This window comes from Artibeus jamaicensis, unplaced genomic scaffold, assembly GCF_021234435.1.
Source record: "Artibeus jamaicensis isolate MK-2021 breed Jamaican fruit bat unplaced genomic scaffold, CSHL_Jam_final scaffold_1964, whole genome shotgun sequence".
Lineage (NCBI taxonomy): Eukaryota > Metazoa > Chordata > Mammalia > Chiroptera > Phyllostomidae > Artibeus > Artibeus jamaicensis.
In genome coordinates this window covers 23,095,826-23,111,783 of record NW_026522030.1, presented here as the reverse complement: position 1 = coordinate 23,111,783, position 15,958 = coordinate 23,095,826, and the positions used below count along the sequence as shown (strand labels likewise).

At 42.7% G+C, this 15,958-nt stretch overlaps 1 protein-coding gene across 1 annotated transcript in view; it reads right to left on the bottom strand.

Moving 5' to 3' along the window:
• SMU1 (SMU1 DNA replication regulator and spliceosomal factor) overlaps nt 1-9,267 on the bottom strand; it is a 28,330-nt gene extending 19,063 nt beyond the window's left edge. The window contains exons 1-4 of the mRNA XM_037159911.2: nt 9,163-9,267; nt 6,231-6,441; nt 4,531-4,683; nt 3,225-3,335 (exon numbers count right to left, since the gene is read on the bottom strand). Coding sequence (XP_037015806.1) covers nt 3,225-3,335; nt 4,531-4,683; nt 6,231-6,441; nt 9,163-9,188 — 501 coding nt within the window. The 5' untranslated portion in view covers nt 9,189-9,267. The remainder of the gene's footprint in view (nt 1-3,224; nt 3,336-4,530; nt 4,684-6,230; nt 6,442-9,162) is intronic.
• Between the last annotated feature and the right edge of the window lie 6,691 nt (nt 9,268-15,958).

Here is a 15,958-nt window from a genome sequence, read left to right as displayed (position 1 = left end):
GAGGAAGTGGAGGGTGCTGGGTTGAGAAGGAAAGCGGAACAAAATCAGGACAACTGTAATAGCATAATCAATAAAATAAAGTAAAAAATAAAAATAATAATGTAAACACTAAACTGATTTAATCAAAAGTTGTGATATAACTTATTGAGAATCTGAAGAAAGAATGTGAGTGCATTCTAGGGAGTGAATATGAGGTAAATCATCCTCCAACGTCAATAGCTAATGTCTTAAAAAATTTCAAGATATAATTGCATAAACAAAGTACTTTACTTCTATGGAGGTAAATGCCAGGAGAGTTAGAAGTGACTGTAGGAACTAAGACTCAGAAATGGAAAAAGACAGATGGAACTATTTTTCACTAAAAGCCCTAAATTTTGTATATCGATTACTTTCATAAAAAAGTAATTTAGAAAAAAAGCAGCTTAATTTTGTATCTGAGAAGCAGTACAAATGTGGAACAAATGGCTTTTCAGCTCTCTTCTAACTGCCAATTTACTGCAAAAAGGCCATTTACAGCTCTGTTAATCACTTGTGTCCTGTGCTACTTATAAAACATCTATTAGGCCCTAGCTAAGTAGCTCAGTTGGTTAGAGCATTGTCCCAATATGCCAAGGTTGAGGGTTCAATCTCCAGTCAGGGCATATACAAGAACTAATCAATAAATGTATGAATAAGTGCAACAATAAATCAAAATGTCTCTCTCCCTCAAATCAATTTTTTAATATGTTTTATTGATTATGCCATTACAGCTGTCCCACTTCCCCCCCTTCATTCCCCTCCACCCTACACACCCCCCCCATCGTTGCCCCCCTTTCATTTATGTCCATGTGTCACAAGCTCTTTAGATCCTACATTTCCCATACTATTCTTGCCCTCCCCCGTCTATTTTCTACCTACCGTCTATGCTACTTATTCTCTGTACCTTCTCCCCCCTTCTCCTCCTCCCACCCCCCTGTTGCTAACCCTTCATGTGATCTCCATTTCTATGGTTCTGCTCCTGATCTAGCTGTCCTGGTAGTTTGCTTTTGTTTTAGGTGTGGCTGTTAACAACTGTGAGTTTGCTGTCCTTTCACTGTTCATCTCTCTCATCTTCTTTTTCATAGATAAATCCCTTTAACATTTCATATAATAAGGGCTTGGTGATGATGAACTCCTTGAATTTGATCTTATCTGAGGAGCACTTTATCTGCCCTTCCATTCTAAATGAAAGCTTTGCTGGATAGAGCAATCTTGGATGTAGGTCCTTGCCTTTCTTGACTTGGAAGACTTCTTTCCAGCCCCTTTTTGCCGGTAAAGTCTCTTTTGAAAAATCAGCTGACAGTCTGATGGGAACTCCTTTGTAGGTGACTGTCCCCTTATTGCTTGCTGCTTCTAGGATTCTCTCCTTCATTATAATCTTGGCTAATGTAATGATGATGTGCCTTGGTGTGTTCCTTCTTGGGTTCAACTTCTTTGGAACTCTCTGAGCTTCCTGGACTTCCTGGAAGTCTATTTCCTTTGCCAGATTGGGGAAGTTCTCCTTTATTATTTGTTCAAATAAGTGTTCATTCCACTTGTGGCTGTTCCTTTTCCCCTTCTGGTACCCCTATAATTCGGATGTTGGAGTGTTTAAAGATGTCCTGGAGGTTCCTAAGCCTCTCATTTTTTTGAATTCTTGCTTCTTCATTCTTTTCTGTTTGGTCATTTTTTTCTTCCTTCTGGTCCACTCCATTGATTTGAGTCCCAGTTTCCTTTCCATCACTATTGGTTTCCTATGCATTTCCCTTCATTTCAATTAGTTTAGCCTTCATTTGTTCCTCTACTTTGTGATTAAAATCAACCAGTTCTGTGAGCACCCTCATCACCAGTGTTTTGAATTGTGCATCTGAAAGTTTGGCTGTCTCTTGGTCGCTTAGAATTATTAGTTCTGGGGCTTTGAGCTGTTATTGAGCCATAATGTTTTGGTCTGTTCGCACCTGTAATGTATGAGGGGCGGAGCCTTAGGTGTTCACCAGGGCAGGGCAACTCAGTTGCTGGGGTGTGACGCTGTATGTGCAGGCGGGGTCAGAGAGGGGCAATGGCGTTTTCTCTCCTCTCTCTCAGATTTCTGTCCCCTCTGCTGCTTCCCACAAGCAAATTGGGCCCTTTAGGTGCTGGTTCCCGGGTATGTGGGCTTGTATACCCTCCAGGACCCTGTGGGTCTCTCCAACGAACTCTCCCAGCACCTCGACCCCGAAAGTCTTTCCCATTGGTGCTTTCAGGCTCTAATTCCCATCACTGGGGCCCTAGCCTGAGCAGTCTGTCTCACTGTTCACTCCTTCGCTTGGTTTATCTGTGCTCAAACGTGTGACTGTAGTCAGCCAGCCGTCTTGCGCCCTCACTGGGTCCGCCCGTTGCCACCCAGCACCTGATATCCGCCAACTGCTGCTTGCACTCCTGGGTCGGTCCACCTATCTTTCCTGCCTGACCCCGCTCTGCTGCTGACTCCGCCCCTCTTACCAGTCTGGCTGAACAGTTCATTGTTGTTGGACTTCTGTACAGTTCAATTATCTGTGTTTTGGTTGCGTTTTTGTTACTAAAACTATGTTGTCTTTAAACTTGGTTGTGCAAGGAGGCACAATGTTTCCACCTACGCCTCCATCTTGGCCAGAAGTCCCCCCTCAAATCAATTTTTAAAAAACTGATTGTATTACTCTAGGTAGCTCTATATTAGTAATGACATTAGTAAATACTACCACAAATTTCAAAAAAATCACCACCAGCACCTACCATTTACTATGTGTTTACAAGGTGTCAGGCAATATAGGAAATGTTCTAAGTGCATTATATCATTTAATCCTTACTACAACACCATGATGAATAAATGGGGTCAGAAAAGGTAGGTAACATGCCCAAGACCACACAGCCAGTAAGTGAGAGAGTTTGGATTTTAACTAGGGTTAATATTTGTTCCAATTTGCCTGGGACAGTGTTCTGGCACAATGACCAACAGTGCCCTTAAATTACACTGGATGGAATGATAAATCCTATGGTCACTCTGACTCTGACTCTGACTCTGACTCTAGAGCTTTTGCTCTTAATCCCTCATCTATACTGCCTCTCCCAGGAAAGATGAGGGTGGCATGGCACACCTGTTAATACAGTAAGTTCTACAGGTAATCCTCAACACTCAAGATGTCTGATATCTTTAGCTTACATGAATAGTTTATATACAGGGTAATTTCAGTTCTATGGACTTTAACTACCTGTCCCAGCAATGCCATGAGACGAGATGGAGGCACCACGCTGACTTCCCCAGCTAAGGCCTGGGCAATTGCTGCTCTTCTCTTCTCTTTGCTACTTCCATCTGGGTATGCCTGAGAAAAGGAGAGGGATCAGCATCATTACCAAGAAATGGCTAGAAGATCTGAGTGTTCTTAATTAAAAAAAAATCATAAAGCAGAAACACTCAAAGAGGAAAATATGGAAAGAAGCTTCCCAGTTAAACAAGAGATTAATTAATTAGTTTTTTTAAAATGACTTTCCATTTCTTCCCACTTGTATTTCTAAAGTATGAGCTGGCAGAAAACTGATGTCAGCCAATCCACACTTATTTCTGAAGAGTCCATGCAAACCACACCAAAGCCAGGGTTGTTTTTGCAGTTTTTGAAAAATCTGCAGAGCCAAGGACTCTTTTATATTCTTCGGTAATTTCTCTCAGTCGAAGACCCCAGCCCAGAAGCTCTTCAGTACCTATAACTCAAATCTGGTCTTGGTAAGAATATCAGTCACTATGCTTTACCAGTAAGCATAATCAGCTGAGAAGTATAAGCATGAGCTTTGCCCTGGCTGGTATGGCTCAGTGGATTGAGCACCGGCCTGCAGACTGAAGAGTTGCAGTCTGATTCCCACTCAGGGCACATGCCTGGGTTATGGGCCAGGTCCCCAGTGAGGGGCATGTGACAGGCAACCAGTTTATGTTTCTCTCCCTCTCTCTCTCCCTCCTTTCTCCTCTCTCTAAAAATAAGTAAGTAAAATATTTTAAAGTGGGAAAATAAAATTTTTTTAAAAAGCATTAGCTTCTAAGAACTGAAAGAGTCTACAGCCATACCACCCTGAATGCTCCCGATCTCGTCTGATCTCGAAAGCTAAGCAGGGTCGGGCCTAGTTAGTACTTGGATGGGAGAACTGAAAGAGCTGGAAGGAAACTGCAATCATCAGTGGCAAGGGAAACAAATGCACAGTGAATATACCAGCAGTCAGGTCGCACTTACAGGCCAGGCACGTACTTGGAATAATGAAGAAGTGATATCAAATAGACTTTCTGCTTCTTTACTTATCGACACACAAGCCTCTGCAAAAGGGGTATATGAGGAAGGGGAAGACCCTCCAATACTCAGAAAACTGGACAAGATTAATCTCTAACATATGCAAATTTCAAACAACATATATAAATAGAAAAGTCATTATAAAAAATTAAAATCACAAGCTATCCAATAAAATGGTTTAAAAGATTGCATTATTGTAAGTTTTTCAAAATTAACAAATTTCTTTTTGTTACCATAGTCATACCTCACGAGGATCAAAATAAGACCTGGCCAAGAGGTTCTCCAGATGAATATACCGCTCTGGCTGCGTCTGCTTTAACATGATCATAGGGTCGGTCTGTCTCAGAAGTGACCTGGCTGCCCCCAATTCACGGAGCTCTATCAATTCCAGAACCACCTGGAAAAGTGAAAGAAAATGGCTATTTCAATGCATTCTCTTTGTAAAACTTCTCTTTTTAGTACAATTTCTTGTGCAGAAATGGCTTGTCAAAGTAATTTCCTATGTTAGGAAATGCTCCTTCTCATTTTCAGGTGGACAAATGAAGTAATTATAAATAGTAACTTCAATATTTCAACTTCTACCCTCTATTTTTATCTACCAAACTCCTCTCCTCTCAAGCCACTTTTTTCAGAATATGGATGCTGACCAAAACTAAAGAGGTTAATATCTCCGTGGGCTCCAGATAAATCTTTCTCCAAGTATCAAAATTTTCTTCGAGAAATTACTGAATTCATGCAAATTGTAAAGAAACAAACCAATTACCCTATTTTTACAAACAACACTACATTCTTATATATAGAAACTCCACTCTGTTCTTTTATATGATGTTTGTCCTGGTTTCCTGGCACAGCGCACCTAAAACCCCTGAAATTTCACCAGTGATAGGAGTATCTTTGCTATTAATGAGCCCCCTGCAACACTCTTGAGTTTGTACTAAAAAAGACAGTTCAGGATGGGGGCCAGAAAGACCAACCATGTGACTGTAGAGTTGAGGCTCTGAGCTAGCCCAACCTCCAGGGAGCTAAAGATTGAAAGAAACCCCAGTAAAAGCCCCAGAGGAGCTTTCTGGTTGGTGAACACATTACTATGTGAAGGAGGTGAAGGAGACACTGAATCCATGGAGGGAGAGCACTGGAAGCTCTATGTTCAGGATTCTACGAAGAACTCACTCTATGTGTCTCTTCTTTTAGCTGGTTTCAGCCTGTATCCTTGACAATAAAACTGCAATCATAAATATAGTGCTTTCCTTGTTATGTGAGTCATTCCAGTAAATTATTAATTCCAAGGGGGTCATGGGAACCCCCAAATTTGTAGCCAGTTGGTCAGAACTCTGGGCAGCCCAAGACTCCAAAGTACAACTGGCATCTGAAACGTGGACAAGCTTATGGAGAACTGACTCCTAAGCTTGTGGGGTCTGCACTAACTTTGGATGGTTAGTGCCAGAACTGAATTGCAGTACATTAGTTGGTATCAGAATAGCTGGCATCAGAACAGTTCACTGAATGGTCAATTAAGAAATACTTCCAATTTGGCCCTGGCTGGTGTAGCTCAGTGGATTGAGCGTGGGCCTGCGAACCAGACAATCGCAGTTCGATCCCGTCAGGGCACATGCCTGGGCTGCAGACCAGTTCCCTGCAGGCCAGTTCCCAGCAGGGGATGCATGAAAGGCAACCATACATTGATGTTTCTCTCCCTCTCTCCTTCCCTTCCCCTCTAAAGATAAATAAATAAATAAAATATTTTAAAAAAACAAAAAACTTTCAATTTGGGAAAACCTTGGCTCTTCCAAGAAGACGGGAAAAATACAAAGTAGCACTCAAGCCTTGACAGTATAAGTTTTAAGGGTTATTATATCCCTATAGTGCTTGAAGGAATGCTCACTAATGCTTCCCAGCCAGGGGACCCACAATAACCCAATCCACAGGAATCACCTCCACACTTACCTGTTCATAGAGGTCAATGAGGGTTTTGTCAGGCAATTTCAGAGACTGTATTGCTTGTAAAACAGTGTCCCAGTGGCCACTATTAATGTCAGCCACAAAACTCTCAATGCTGTCCACGGTATTCAGAGACACAGTAGTCTCCTCCTGTAAGGTGGCTAATGCCCGGTGTAAACTGTTCTCCTTCAGGTACTGCATGATCAGACGGATCACACTGAAAAAAGAAAGCACGTCATCCAGTTCGGGGAAGCTCGCTCAGCGGAGAGACCACAAAACGAAGCCTATGCCGGCTTATTTCTACTTTTCCGCCACCTTCTTCTCACTGCCTACTTTCCATTTCTTTATCATATTCGGGAAACTTTTGGAAAAATCACAGAATCTAAGTTACAGGAGACTTTGGGGATCATCTATTCCTACCTCCATCTCAGAAATAGGAGAACTAGGGTTCAGAGAGGGGAAATAATTTGCCCAATGCCTCACAGTCAGTTAAAAAGGGAGTTGGTACCAAAGTGACCCTCTTACTACCAGGCCAGAGATCTTTTTGCTATGCTAAGTTTCTTACCAATTTGTACAATTATATTTTTGCACACTTCAGTGAACTATTTAAATTTAAACCTAGTGTAGTCACTGACTAGTGTTCAGCACTCTAAATGCTTATAGGATGATTTGGTTCTTTTTTAAAATGACAATCAAAAATGTGAACTGAGATTTTCTTAATAGGGGTTTGTTGAAACGCAAATAAATGCTGTATGTAAAAGTAAAGCAAAGATATGTGTCCTCATTTGCAAAAATAACACCGACCTACTGCCTTCAGTTTCCCAAGGAAGAAAGGAGCCAGATAATTGCCAAATACTGAGAGAATAAGCAACCATTTCAACGTGTAACAGAAAAGTTATACTTAAATATGTTTATAGTTAAAACATCTTGATCTTGCACTTAATGAGTCTAGTGAAGACTGTTCCTATATACCGTAAAAGTTCACTATACGTTTTCCTTCTTATATGTGGCTCACACTATATTTCTACTGAACAGCGCTGGTACAGACGGTCAGATTGCCATAGGGAAGGGATTTCAGAATGGAATTAAGTCAGTTTACTCTGGGGAGAAATAATAGTCATAAAGTAATAACCAATGTTTATTATGTATTCACAGTATACCAAGTGCTCCTCAAAACAATCCTATAAGGTAGGTTATTACTATTATGTCCATTTTACAGATGAAGATCTCACCAATAACAAATTAAGTGGGAAAATGAAGATTTAAACTGGCAGTGTGGCTCTTGAGCATACATCACTGATAGGAAAGCAAACGCTCTCATCTTAAAAATCCCTGTAGAAGGAAACCAGTTACTGCTATTTAGTGGTCTTTTTTCTCACGGCTCCTTTAGGAGACACTCAGGGTTAGATCTCTACTGTCCCTTCTAGTACCTACTATCTTCCTTAACACACTTCCATTTGTACTCCCAAAATAAGACATTTTCCTTGAAAAGACCTCTTATCTGGCATTATCAAAATCAAATTTACTTCCTCCAAACACAATGTAATACACAGAGTATAAAACTCTAGAGAACAGCTGGGATTTGAATAAGAGTGTTGTCACTTACTAATTGTGAGCTTAGGCAAGTCAGTTATCTCTGTACCTGTTTCCTCATCTGTGAAGGAAAATACCTACCCTGTTGGCTTGGTGAAAGGGTTGGCTATAACGCTTATAGCAAGACTAGCATAGAAAATGCTTAATAAACAGTGGCTACCATTGATAATAAAAACGTACGGCAGCCCAAGACTGGAAGAATGGTTGGTGTCCACTCTTACCCAAGTCCAAAAGCATGGAATCCTTTCCGACTCCTGCCCTTGACTTAGTCGTCTTAACTCCAGCCCTCTTTATCACTCTTCTTTGCTTTATTTTTTCCACAATACGTATCATCATCTGTTAAGCCTCATAAGTCACTTATTGTTTTTGTATGTTGTTTGCCTTCACCAATCACTATGTACATCCTTAAGGACAGGGATTTTTGTCTGTTTTGTTCATTACTGTATTCCCCAGGGTCTAGAACTATACACAGTAGACTTCAGTATTTGGTGAATAAATAAACCTCCTTTCACCCTATGGCAGGTTTTTACAAGTCCTCTCTCCCTTACTTATACTCAGGACACAAATATTATATGTCTGATGACTTAATTATTGTTGACAAAGTAGAAGATGATGTCCTGGTAAAGTTCACCAAAGACGTACTTCAGTCATTAATCCCCGTCCCCCCCCCCCAATCTATCGTTCTTCTGCCCGACCTCCGGATTGTTTCTCTGTAGCTACACAGAACTCACAGACGAACCAAAATTCAGCACCACGTAGAGTCTGACAGTATACCTAGTTGTTCATGCATTACAAAGGCGGTGACTGAGCCTCTACGGTGTGCTAGGCTCTGGAACTATAATAAAAAAGAGCCTCTAAGCGCCAACACAGGCTCGTAGGGTGGACAGAAAAAAGTGACAGTACTGGGTTAAATGGTGCGCACAGGAAAGCAAAGGGGCCACGTAAGCACATAAGAAACAAATCACACTTATTTAACAGGGACAGGAAGAGCAGGAATGCTGAGTCCAAACCCCCTTGCGCAGATAATCAAACTGGAGCCCAGAATGGAGGGGTAATCTGATCAGTCGTCACAGCGCCATCAGGAGTCGGCGATGGCTACAACTAGGATCTTCAAGGAGTATCCTTCGCCCGGCCCCACGCCGCCTCCCACGGGGCTCTGGGCTTCTTGTCCGCTACTTCCTCGTGGGCCCGCCTCCGAGGTAGACCCAAGAAACTTATTTGTGGGCAAGGAAATGCTCCTCCATTCCCGAGCCTCTTGAATGCCTCCCGCTGAGCACCTTCCACTCTGCACCCTTCAAGTCCCTGCCCCCGCCACTTCCCGACCATCCATCACCGCAGGACTCACTCAGAGGATTCGATTTCGATCGACATTCCGTTGTATTCCCGGGTGCAGGCCCCAGTCCACTCAGGTCTAGCCGCGCAACACACCAACGACACCTCCGGCGACCAATACGTCACTTCCGCTCGACGTCCAAAGTCCGCCCCAGGGCTGAGGTATACAGAAAAGGGGCGTGGAGTACGTGAGGGGCGGAGCCTCTGGGGGCTGTCAAAAGCAGAAGAGGCGCCTGCCGCAGAGAATTCTCCAGTCTCTTCCCTGGAGGAAATATCAACTTAGAAGCCATGGATGGAAATTTTGCTTTCATTTGATGTAATTAGTTGATTGGGCTTAAAGATAGGATTGAATTTATAATACTGGGAGGTTAATACATTCGAAACCAATGAAACACTAGCAGGTAGAGTTAAGAATTAATGGCTGTGGCTGGTGTAGTTCAGTTGATTGAGCACCAGCCTGCGAACCAAAGGCTTGTAGGTTCCATTCGGGTCGGGGCATATTCCTGGGTTGCAGGCCAGGTTCCCTGTTGTGGGGCATGCAAGAGGCAGCCACACATTGATGTGTCTTTTCCTCCCTTTCTCTAAAGTAAATAAAGTATTTTTAGAAACTTAATTAATGACCTTGAATCCAATACACAGTTTAATCAGTCTAGTTAGGAAAGGTTTGGAACTCAGGATTTTCATGCCCACTTGGAGGAAGAGCTTAAACTAAGCTCTAAACACTAAAGCTCCACTACACAATAAACGCTTAGTGTTCAGTTCAAAAGGGTTTCATTTCAGTGGTTCATTTCAGTGATACTGGAAAAACAATGAAACCAAATGCAAAAGTGTGGGGAGATTTGAGATTCCTCTTAATAGACTTTAAACCATGCATTATTAAATTAGTTGAAGCAAATGAAATGTAGAGGTATTAATGAATTTCATTAATAAAGGTATTAAAAATACTTTGTCATTTTATATAAATTTTTTAATGTTGCAGGGCAATGATATGAAATATGTATTGTGAAAAAAACCTCTTGAAATGATTTATTTGGAGAAATTCTGTTGGCTTTCAGTTTTATCTGATACTGTCCCCAAAAGTTAGCCACGGAGCTTCCCTGTAGCTTCTTAAATACTGCCTTTTTTTTCTTTCAACTCTTTCTCTATTTCCCATCACTCTTGAAAGACAGGATCTCCAAGATCTCAAAGTTCTGGGAGTCTAAATGTTTGCTCCAACATGGGGTGAGATAACTAGATGAGCGTATGAGGTCTGAGATATTCTCTCACAATCCCATCCCATGACACACAACATAGAAAGTTAACATCTTCCTTGAAAAGCGCTAGCTAATTTTCAACAACAGCATATACCTTCATTTTTTCTACTTAGTACTTCTCATGTTATTCTTACTTTAATTAAGTTTACCTCCCTATTTTGTTTATGCAAATATCTTCTCTATAGTTACTTAACACCTGGTTTTATTCTAATGTCTGCCATATCTCTGCTGTCATTTAAATAGAATGGCTTCACTTCTTATTGTAATGGGTGTGGAATGAGGTTCAGAACTTGGGGTGTTTGGGAATATAGGAATAAAACCCCACAGCCATCCCTTGGGGGACAGGGAAGTGGACAGACCACAGACCAGGTTGAGAGATACTTTGCGTATCAATAACAGCTGCCTACTGTTACGATCATTCTAAATAGCTGTGGCAGCCTACTATGGGCCAGGGAGTTGGGCGTGACTTTACCTGTGATGTAGCCTGGAGGTGGTTACCCAGTTGCTGCGCCTCCATGAGGGCAGGAAGACACTTCCTCCTAGTCAAGGACCACACCTGTCAGGACTAACAATGGCTGCCAGAGAGAGGCAGAAGATACCAGAGAAAGGGCAGATGTAGTTGATTGTGGGAGGAGTCAGAAATGTGGTTACAGAGGTGGCACTGGGAACTAAACTAGGCAAGGGAGCAATTTTCCCACTCTCTACTACATGGCTGGAAAAGAAAGAAAAGCGGAATGTAGCAGCCATGTGGAGCTCTCCTGACCATTCAGCTTGGCAAAGAGAAGGGCTCTTGGCCATGCAGCGAGTATTAGAGAGGGAAAAGACGTGCTATCAGTAGTGAGGGATTTTTGCCATGCATTTTGAAAGACAGCAGTGAGAAGGGAGAAGTAAATGTTCTGGCTGACTCTAGAGCTGCAAAGGACTTCCTTGATAAATCCTGACTGGCTGCACCTGGATTTTACCTAGAGTTTTAAGACCTGTGCCTTTCCTGAGTTTCACCATGATCCAGGGTAACACAGGGCCATGCTTTTTGGACTATTAAAATGGAGGCTGATGAACATGTATTGCAGATACTGAAGGAGAGAGCTGCTGAGTGAGGATGGTGACTTTGGTACCTTCCAGAAGGACTGGAGAACTGTATGTGCAGCTGGCTTAAAATAAGAACATGAGCAAGTTTCAGGCATGTTTCTGGCTCATAGTCTGGTGGGGAACATGGGAAGTGCTGAGTCTCATGGGAAAACTGAGCTCAGAGAATGAGTGCTCCAGGCTCCCCTAGGGTTGGTATGTATAAATAAAGATCTGCTCCTTCCAACATTAATTGTTGGGTCTTACACCAAGGCGACACATGAATGAGCCATGGTCTGCTTTGTAACATTATTACTCTTATCAGATTCAAACTAATTCGTTATACATAGATACAAGCATCTCATTTCTTCATTATGTTTTTTTAATTATATTTCATTGATTATGCTATTACACTTGTCCTGGTATTTCCCCCTTTGCCCTCCTCCACCAAGCACCCCCCTCAAGCACCCCACAGACCAGGTTGAGAGATACTTTGCATATCAATAACAGCTGCCTAGTGTTATGATCATTCTAAATAGCTGTGGCAGCCGACTATGGGCCGGGGAGTTGGGTGTGACTTTACCTGTGGCAAAGCAATCCCCTCACTATTGTTCATGTCCATGGGTTATGCCTGTAAGTTCTTTAGCTACTCCATTTCCTTTACTCTACTTTACATCCCCCTAGCAGTTCTGTAACTACCTATTTGTACTTCTTAATCCCATCACTTCTTCACTCATTCTCCCCAACCCCCCTCCCATCTGGCAACTTTCAAGTAATTAGCTTCTTTTCTCTTATTGCTTTTAAGAGTCTCTCTTTATCTTTAACCTTTGGCCTTTCAATTATGATGTGTCTTGGAGTTGGCATCTTTGCATCCATCATAATTGGGACTCTTCTGTGATTCCTTGATTTGCACGTGTATTTCCTTCACCAAATTAGGGAAGTTTTCTTTCACTCTTTTTTCAGATAGATTTCCAGTTTCTTGCTTTCTCTTCTCCTTCTGGTACCCCTATGATGTGAACGTTGGACCTCTTAAAGTTGTCCTAGAGGATGCTTACACTATTCTCATTTTTTTTGATTCTTTTTTCTTCTTGTTTTTCTGGTTGGTTGTTTTTTGTTGTCCTTATGTTCCAAATGACTGATTTGATTCTTGGCTTCATTTGTTCTCCTGTTGTTTCTCTGTAAGTTGTTCTTTATTTCAATGAGTGTATCCTTCGTTTCTGACTGCATCTTTTTTATGCTGCTGAGGTCCTCTCTAAGTTCCTTGAGCATCCTTACAACCAGTGATTTGAACTCTGCATCTGATAGATTGCTTATCTCCATTTCATTTAGCTCTTTTTCTAGAGTGTTGATCTGTTCCTTCATTTGGGCCATGGTTCTTTGTCTCTTCATTTTGGCAGCCTCCCTGTGTTTGTTTCTATGTATTAGGTAGAGCTGCTTTGACTCCATGTCTTAGTAGTGTGGCCTAATGTAGCAGGTGTCCTGTAGGGTCCAATGGCACAGCCTCCCCTATTCCCAAGCTGAGTGCTAGAGGTGTGCCCTTTGGGTGGGCTGAGCTCACTCTCCTCTTGTAGTGGAGCCTTGGTTACTGTTGGAAGATCAGTGGGAGGGATTTCCCCAGGCCAGTCAGCAGCAAAGATTGGCTGTGACCACTTAGCATTAACTTCCACCCTCCATGGAGGATCAGCTGTGCAGGGGCAGGATGGTGGTGCTCTCTGAAATGGTCTGTAACTATCCACTGGGTACACTGTCCCTGGGTTTTCCTGGGTGGTGCAGGCCAAGGTCAGCCCCCACCTTTGTTTTTCCCCCACCTTTGTTTTTCCTGGGGCACCCTGCCTGAGCTGCAAAGCAATCTGTGATGGCTGCTACTTATGCTGGGCTTGGAGATTCCCAGGTGAAGCCAAGCTGTGACTCTAATTTGGCTGCCACTTGGGCTCAGTGAAGCCAGCTCTTGCTTGTTTGATAGGATTTAGGAGCCAAGAGCAGCCAATCTTATGGAAAAGCAGCTTGGGCAGCGAGTAAGTTGAGTGGGGCAGAGCCTGTGTGGATCTCCAAGGTGGGTCAAACAGTGTTAGCCATATTCATGGAGTCTCAGATATGGCACCAGCTTATAAGCTTTGTGTGTGTGTGTGGGGGGGGGCAGTTAGAAAAGGGACAGTAGTCTTTGCTCACCTCGATGGGAGACAACTCAGTTTCTCCCTGTATACCACAACAACTGTGCCATTCAAGCTGCTACCTGGGTGCTGAAGCTCAGAGGGAGTGAGTCTGAGTAGGTGAGTCAGTGTGTGGGTTCTTTAAGAGGAACTGCTAGGAGCTCATAAGTTTATTCCACAGACAATTCCTGATGGATTTTGAAACCAGAAGTTGTGAGAACTTAACTTCCTGGCACTGGAATCCTGGGCTGGAGGGCCTGGTATGGTCTGGGACTCTATGCTCCCGAGATATCCCTTCTGAATTTTTGTCCACGTGGGTGTGGGACCCGCCTGTTCCATGTCTGTGCCCCTCCTGCCAGTCTGGATGGATGTGGTTTCTTAATTCTATAGTTGTCAGACTGCCATTCAACACGATTTCTGACGGTTTGAGTGATGGTTGTTCTATATTTTAGTTGTAATTTTGATGTGGTTGTGCAAAGAGGTGAGCCATGTCTGCCTATACCACCATCTTGAGCAGAAGTTGCTTCATTATGTTTTTAGTAGTAATGTAACTGAGTAAACCAGGGCTCACCTATGTGGCTTTTTGACACATGGCCCAACAATTTGTGTTGCAGGAAACAGGTTTTTATTTAACAGCATTTTTAACTTGGGGGGCCTGACAAGAAGGGGCTGGAAAGAAGTAGTCCAAGTCATAAAATTCAAAGACCTACAACCAAGATTGTTCTGTGCAGCAAAACTTTCATTTAGAATGGAAGGGCAGATAAAGTGCTTCTCAGATAAGATCGAATTCAAGGAGTTCATCATCACCAAGCCCTTATTATATGAAGTGTTAAAGGGACTTACCTAAGAAAAAGAAGATAAAAAAGATGAACAGTGAAAGGACAGCAAACTCACAGTTATTAACAACCACACCTAAAAAAAAAGCAAATTAAGAGGACAGTTAGATCAGGAGTGAACCATAGAAATGAAGATCACATGGAGGGTTAGCAACAGGGGAGTGGGAGAAGGAGAAGGGGGGAGAAGGTACAGAAAATAAGTAGCATAGACAGTAGATAGAAAATAGATAGGGGGAGGGTAAGAATAGTAGGGGAAATATAGAATGTAAAGAACTTGAGACAGGTGTTCATGAACTAAAGGGGGAGAATGGCGGGGGAGGGGTGTGCAGGGTAGAGGGGAATGGAGGAGGGGAAATAGAACAAATGTAATGACATAATAAAAAAAAAAGTTAAAAATAAATAAATAAATAAACTTGGGAGACCTGAGAGCACTCCTGCTCAGAGCCCACCTCTCCCACAAGACCTAGCACTCACCTCCCTCCCCATAAGCCAAAACTATACCCAGAACTTCCCTATATTCTTGTCTGTTCTTAAGCCAGCTGCACAAACAGATCTCCATCCTCCCGAGAAAGTGCACGTGTGGGTTTCAGCATCACCATCTTCTTGTAGCAGCTCTCTCCTTCAGAATCTGGAATATGATATTCTCAGCCTTCCTGTAATAGTTCAGGAAAACATGTGCTTATGCAGGATCATGGTGGAGTCCAGAGAGGTACACGTCCCAAGAGAGTGACTTTTCTGTACATCCTTCAGAGAAGCTGAAGTCTGCAGCTCAACATTCACAGTCACAGTTCAGCTCCAAGCATCTCCCACACAATTGTTCTTGGTTAGGTGACTCCCTGCACAGTTCCATCAGCTCTGCCAGTGTCTTCTTATTCAAGGCCTCATGGTCCTTACTCCATACCACATAGCTTCCCCCTTACACACCACACCTAGTAGCCGACCCCTGTCTACTCCCCTTCAGAGGAGTCTACACTCTTTCAGTGTATGTGGCTTCTGCTCACGGTGGACCTCCTCTCCTCTTTCAGCCTGCCCTCATTTTAAATGCTTGACTTAGAACTCACTATGTGATCTCCTACCTGGCCCCTCCTGTATCTTTTGGTACAAAAATGATGTGCTATTTTTGCCGGTTCCCCTGAATCTTTTACCTTATTCTGGCTGCCAGCCATTTTTAGTCAGCACAAGAGTTCCCACTGACATCTAAGGTGGGCAACTTCCCCCTTCCTCACCCAGCTACATTATGAGTCACTGTGTGTTTTTGAAGTTACTACACCTTTCAACCAGGGTGGTAGACCTCTTCAATCAAGAAAGCCACAGCTATTAACTTTCCATTATTATGCAAAGTATCTTGAATGCAGTATCACCCACTTCCCCCTTCCTCCAACCCAGGATTATAGGGATTTTCTCCTATTGTCAGGAAACTCCCACTCTGTACCCTGTTACAGTAATGCCCAAGAATTTGAATATCAAAATACATATTATTTATTTTTATATATTAGGCTTTATAT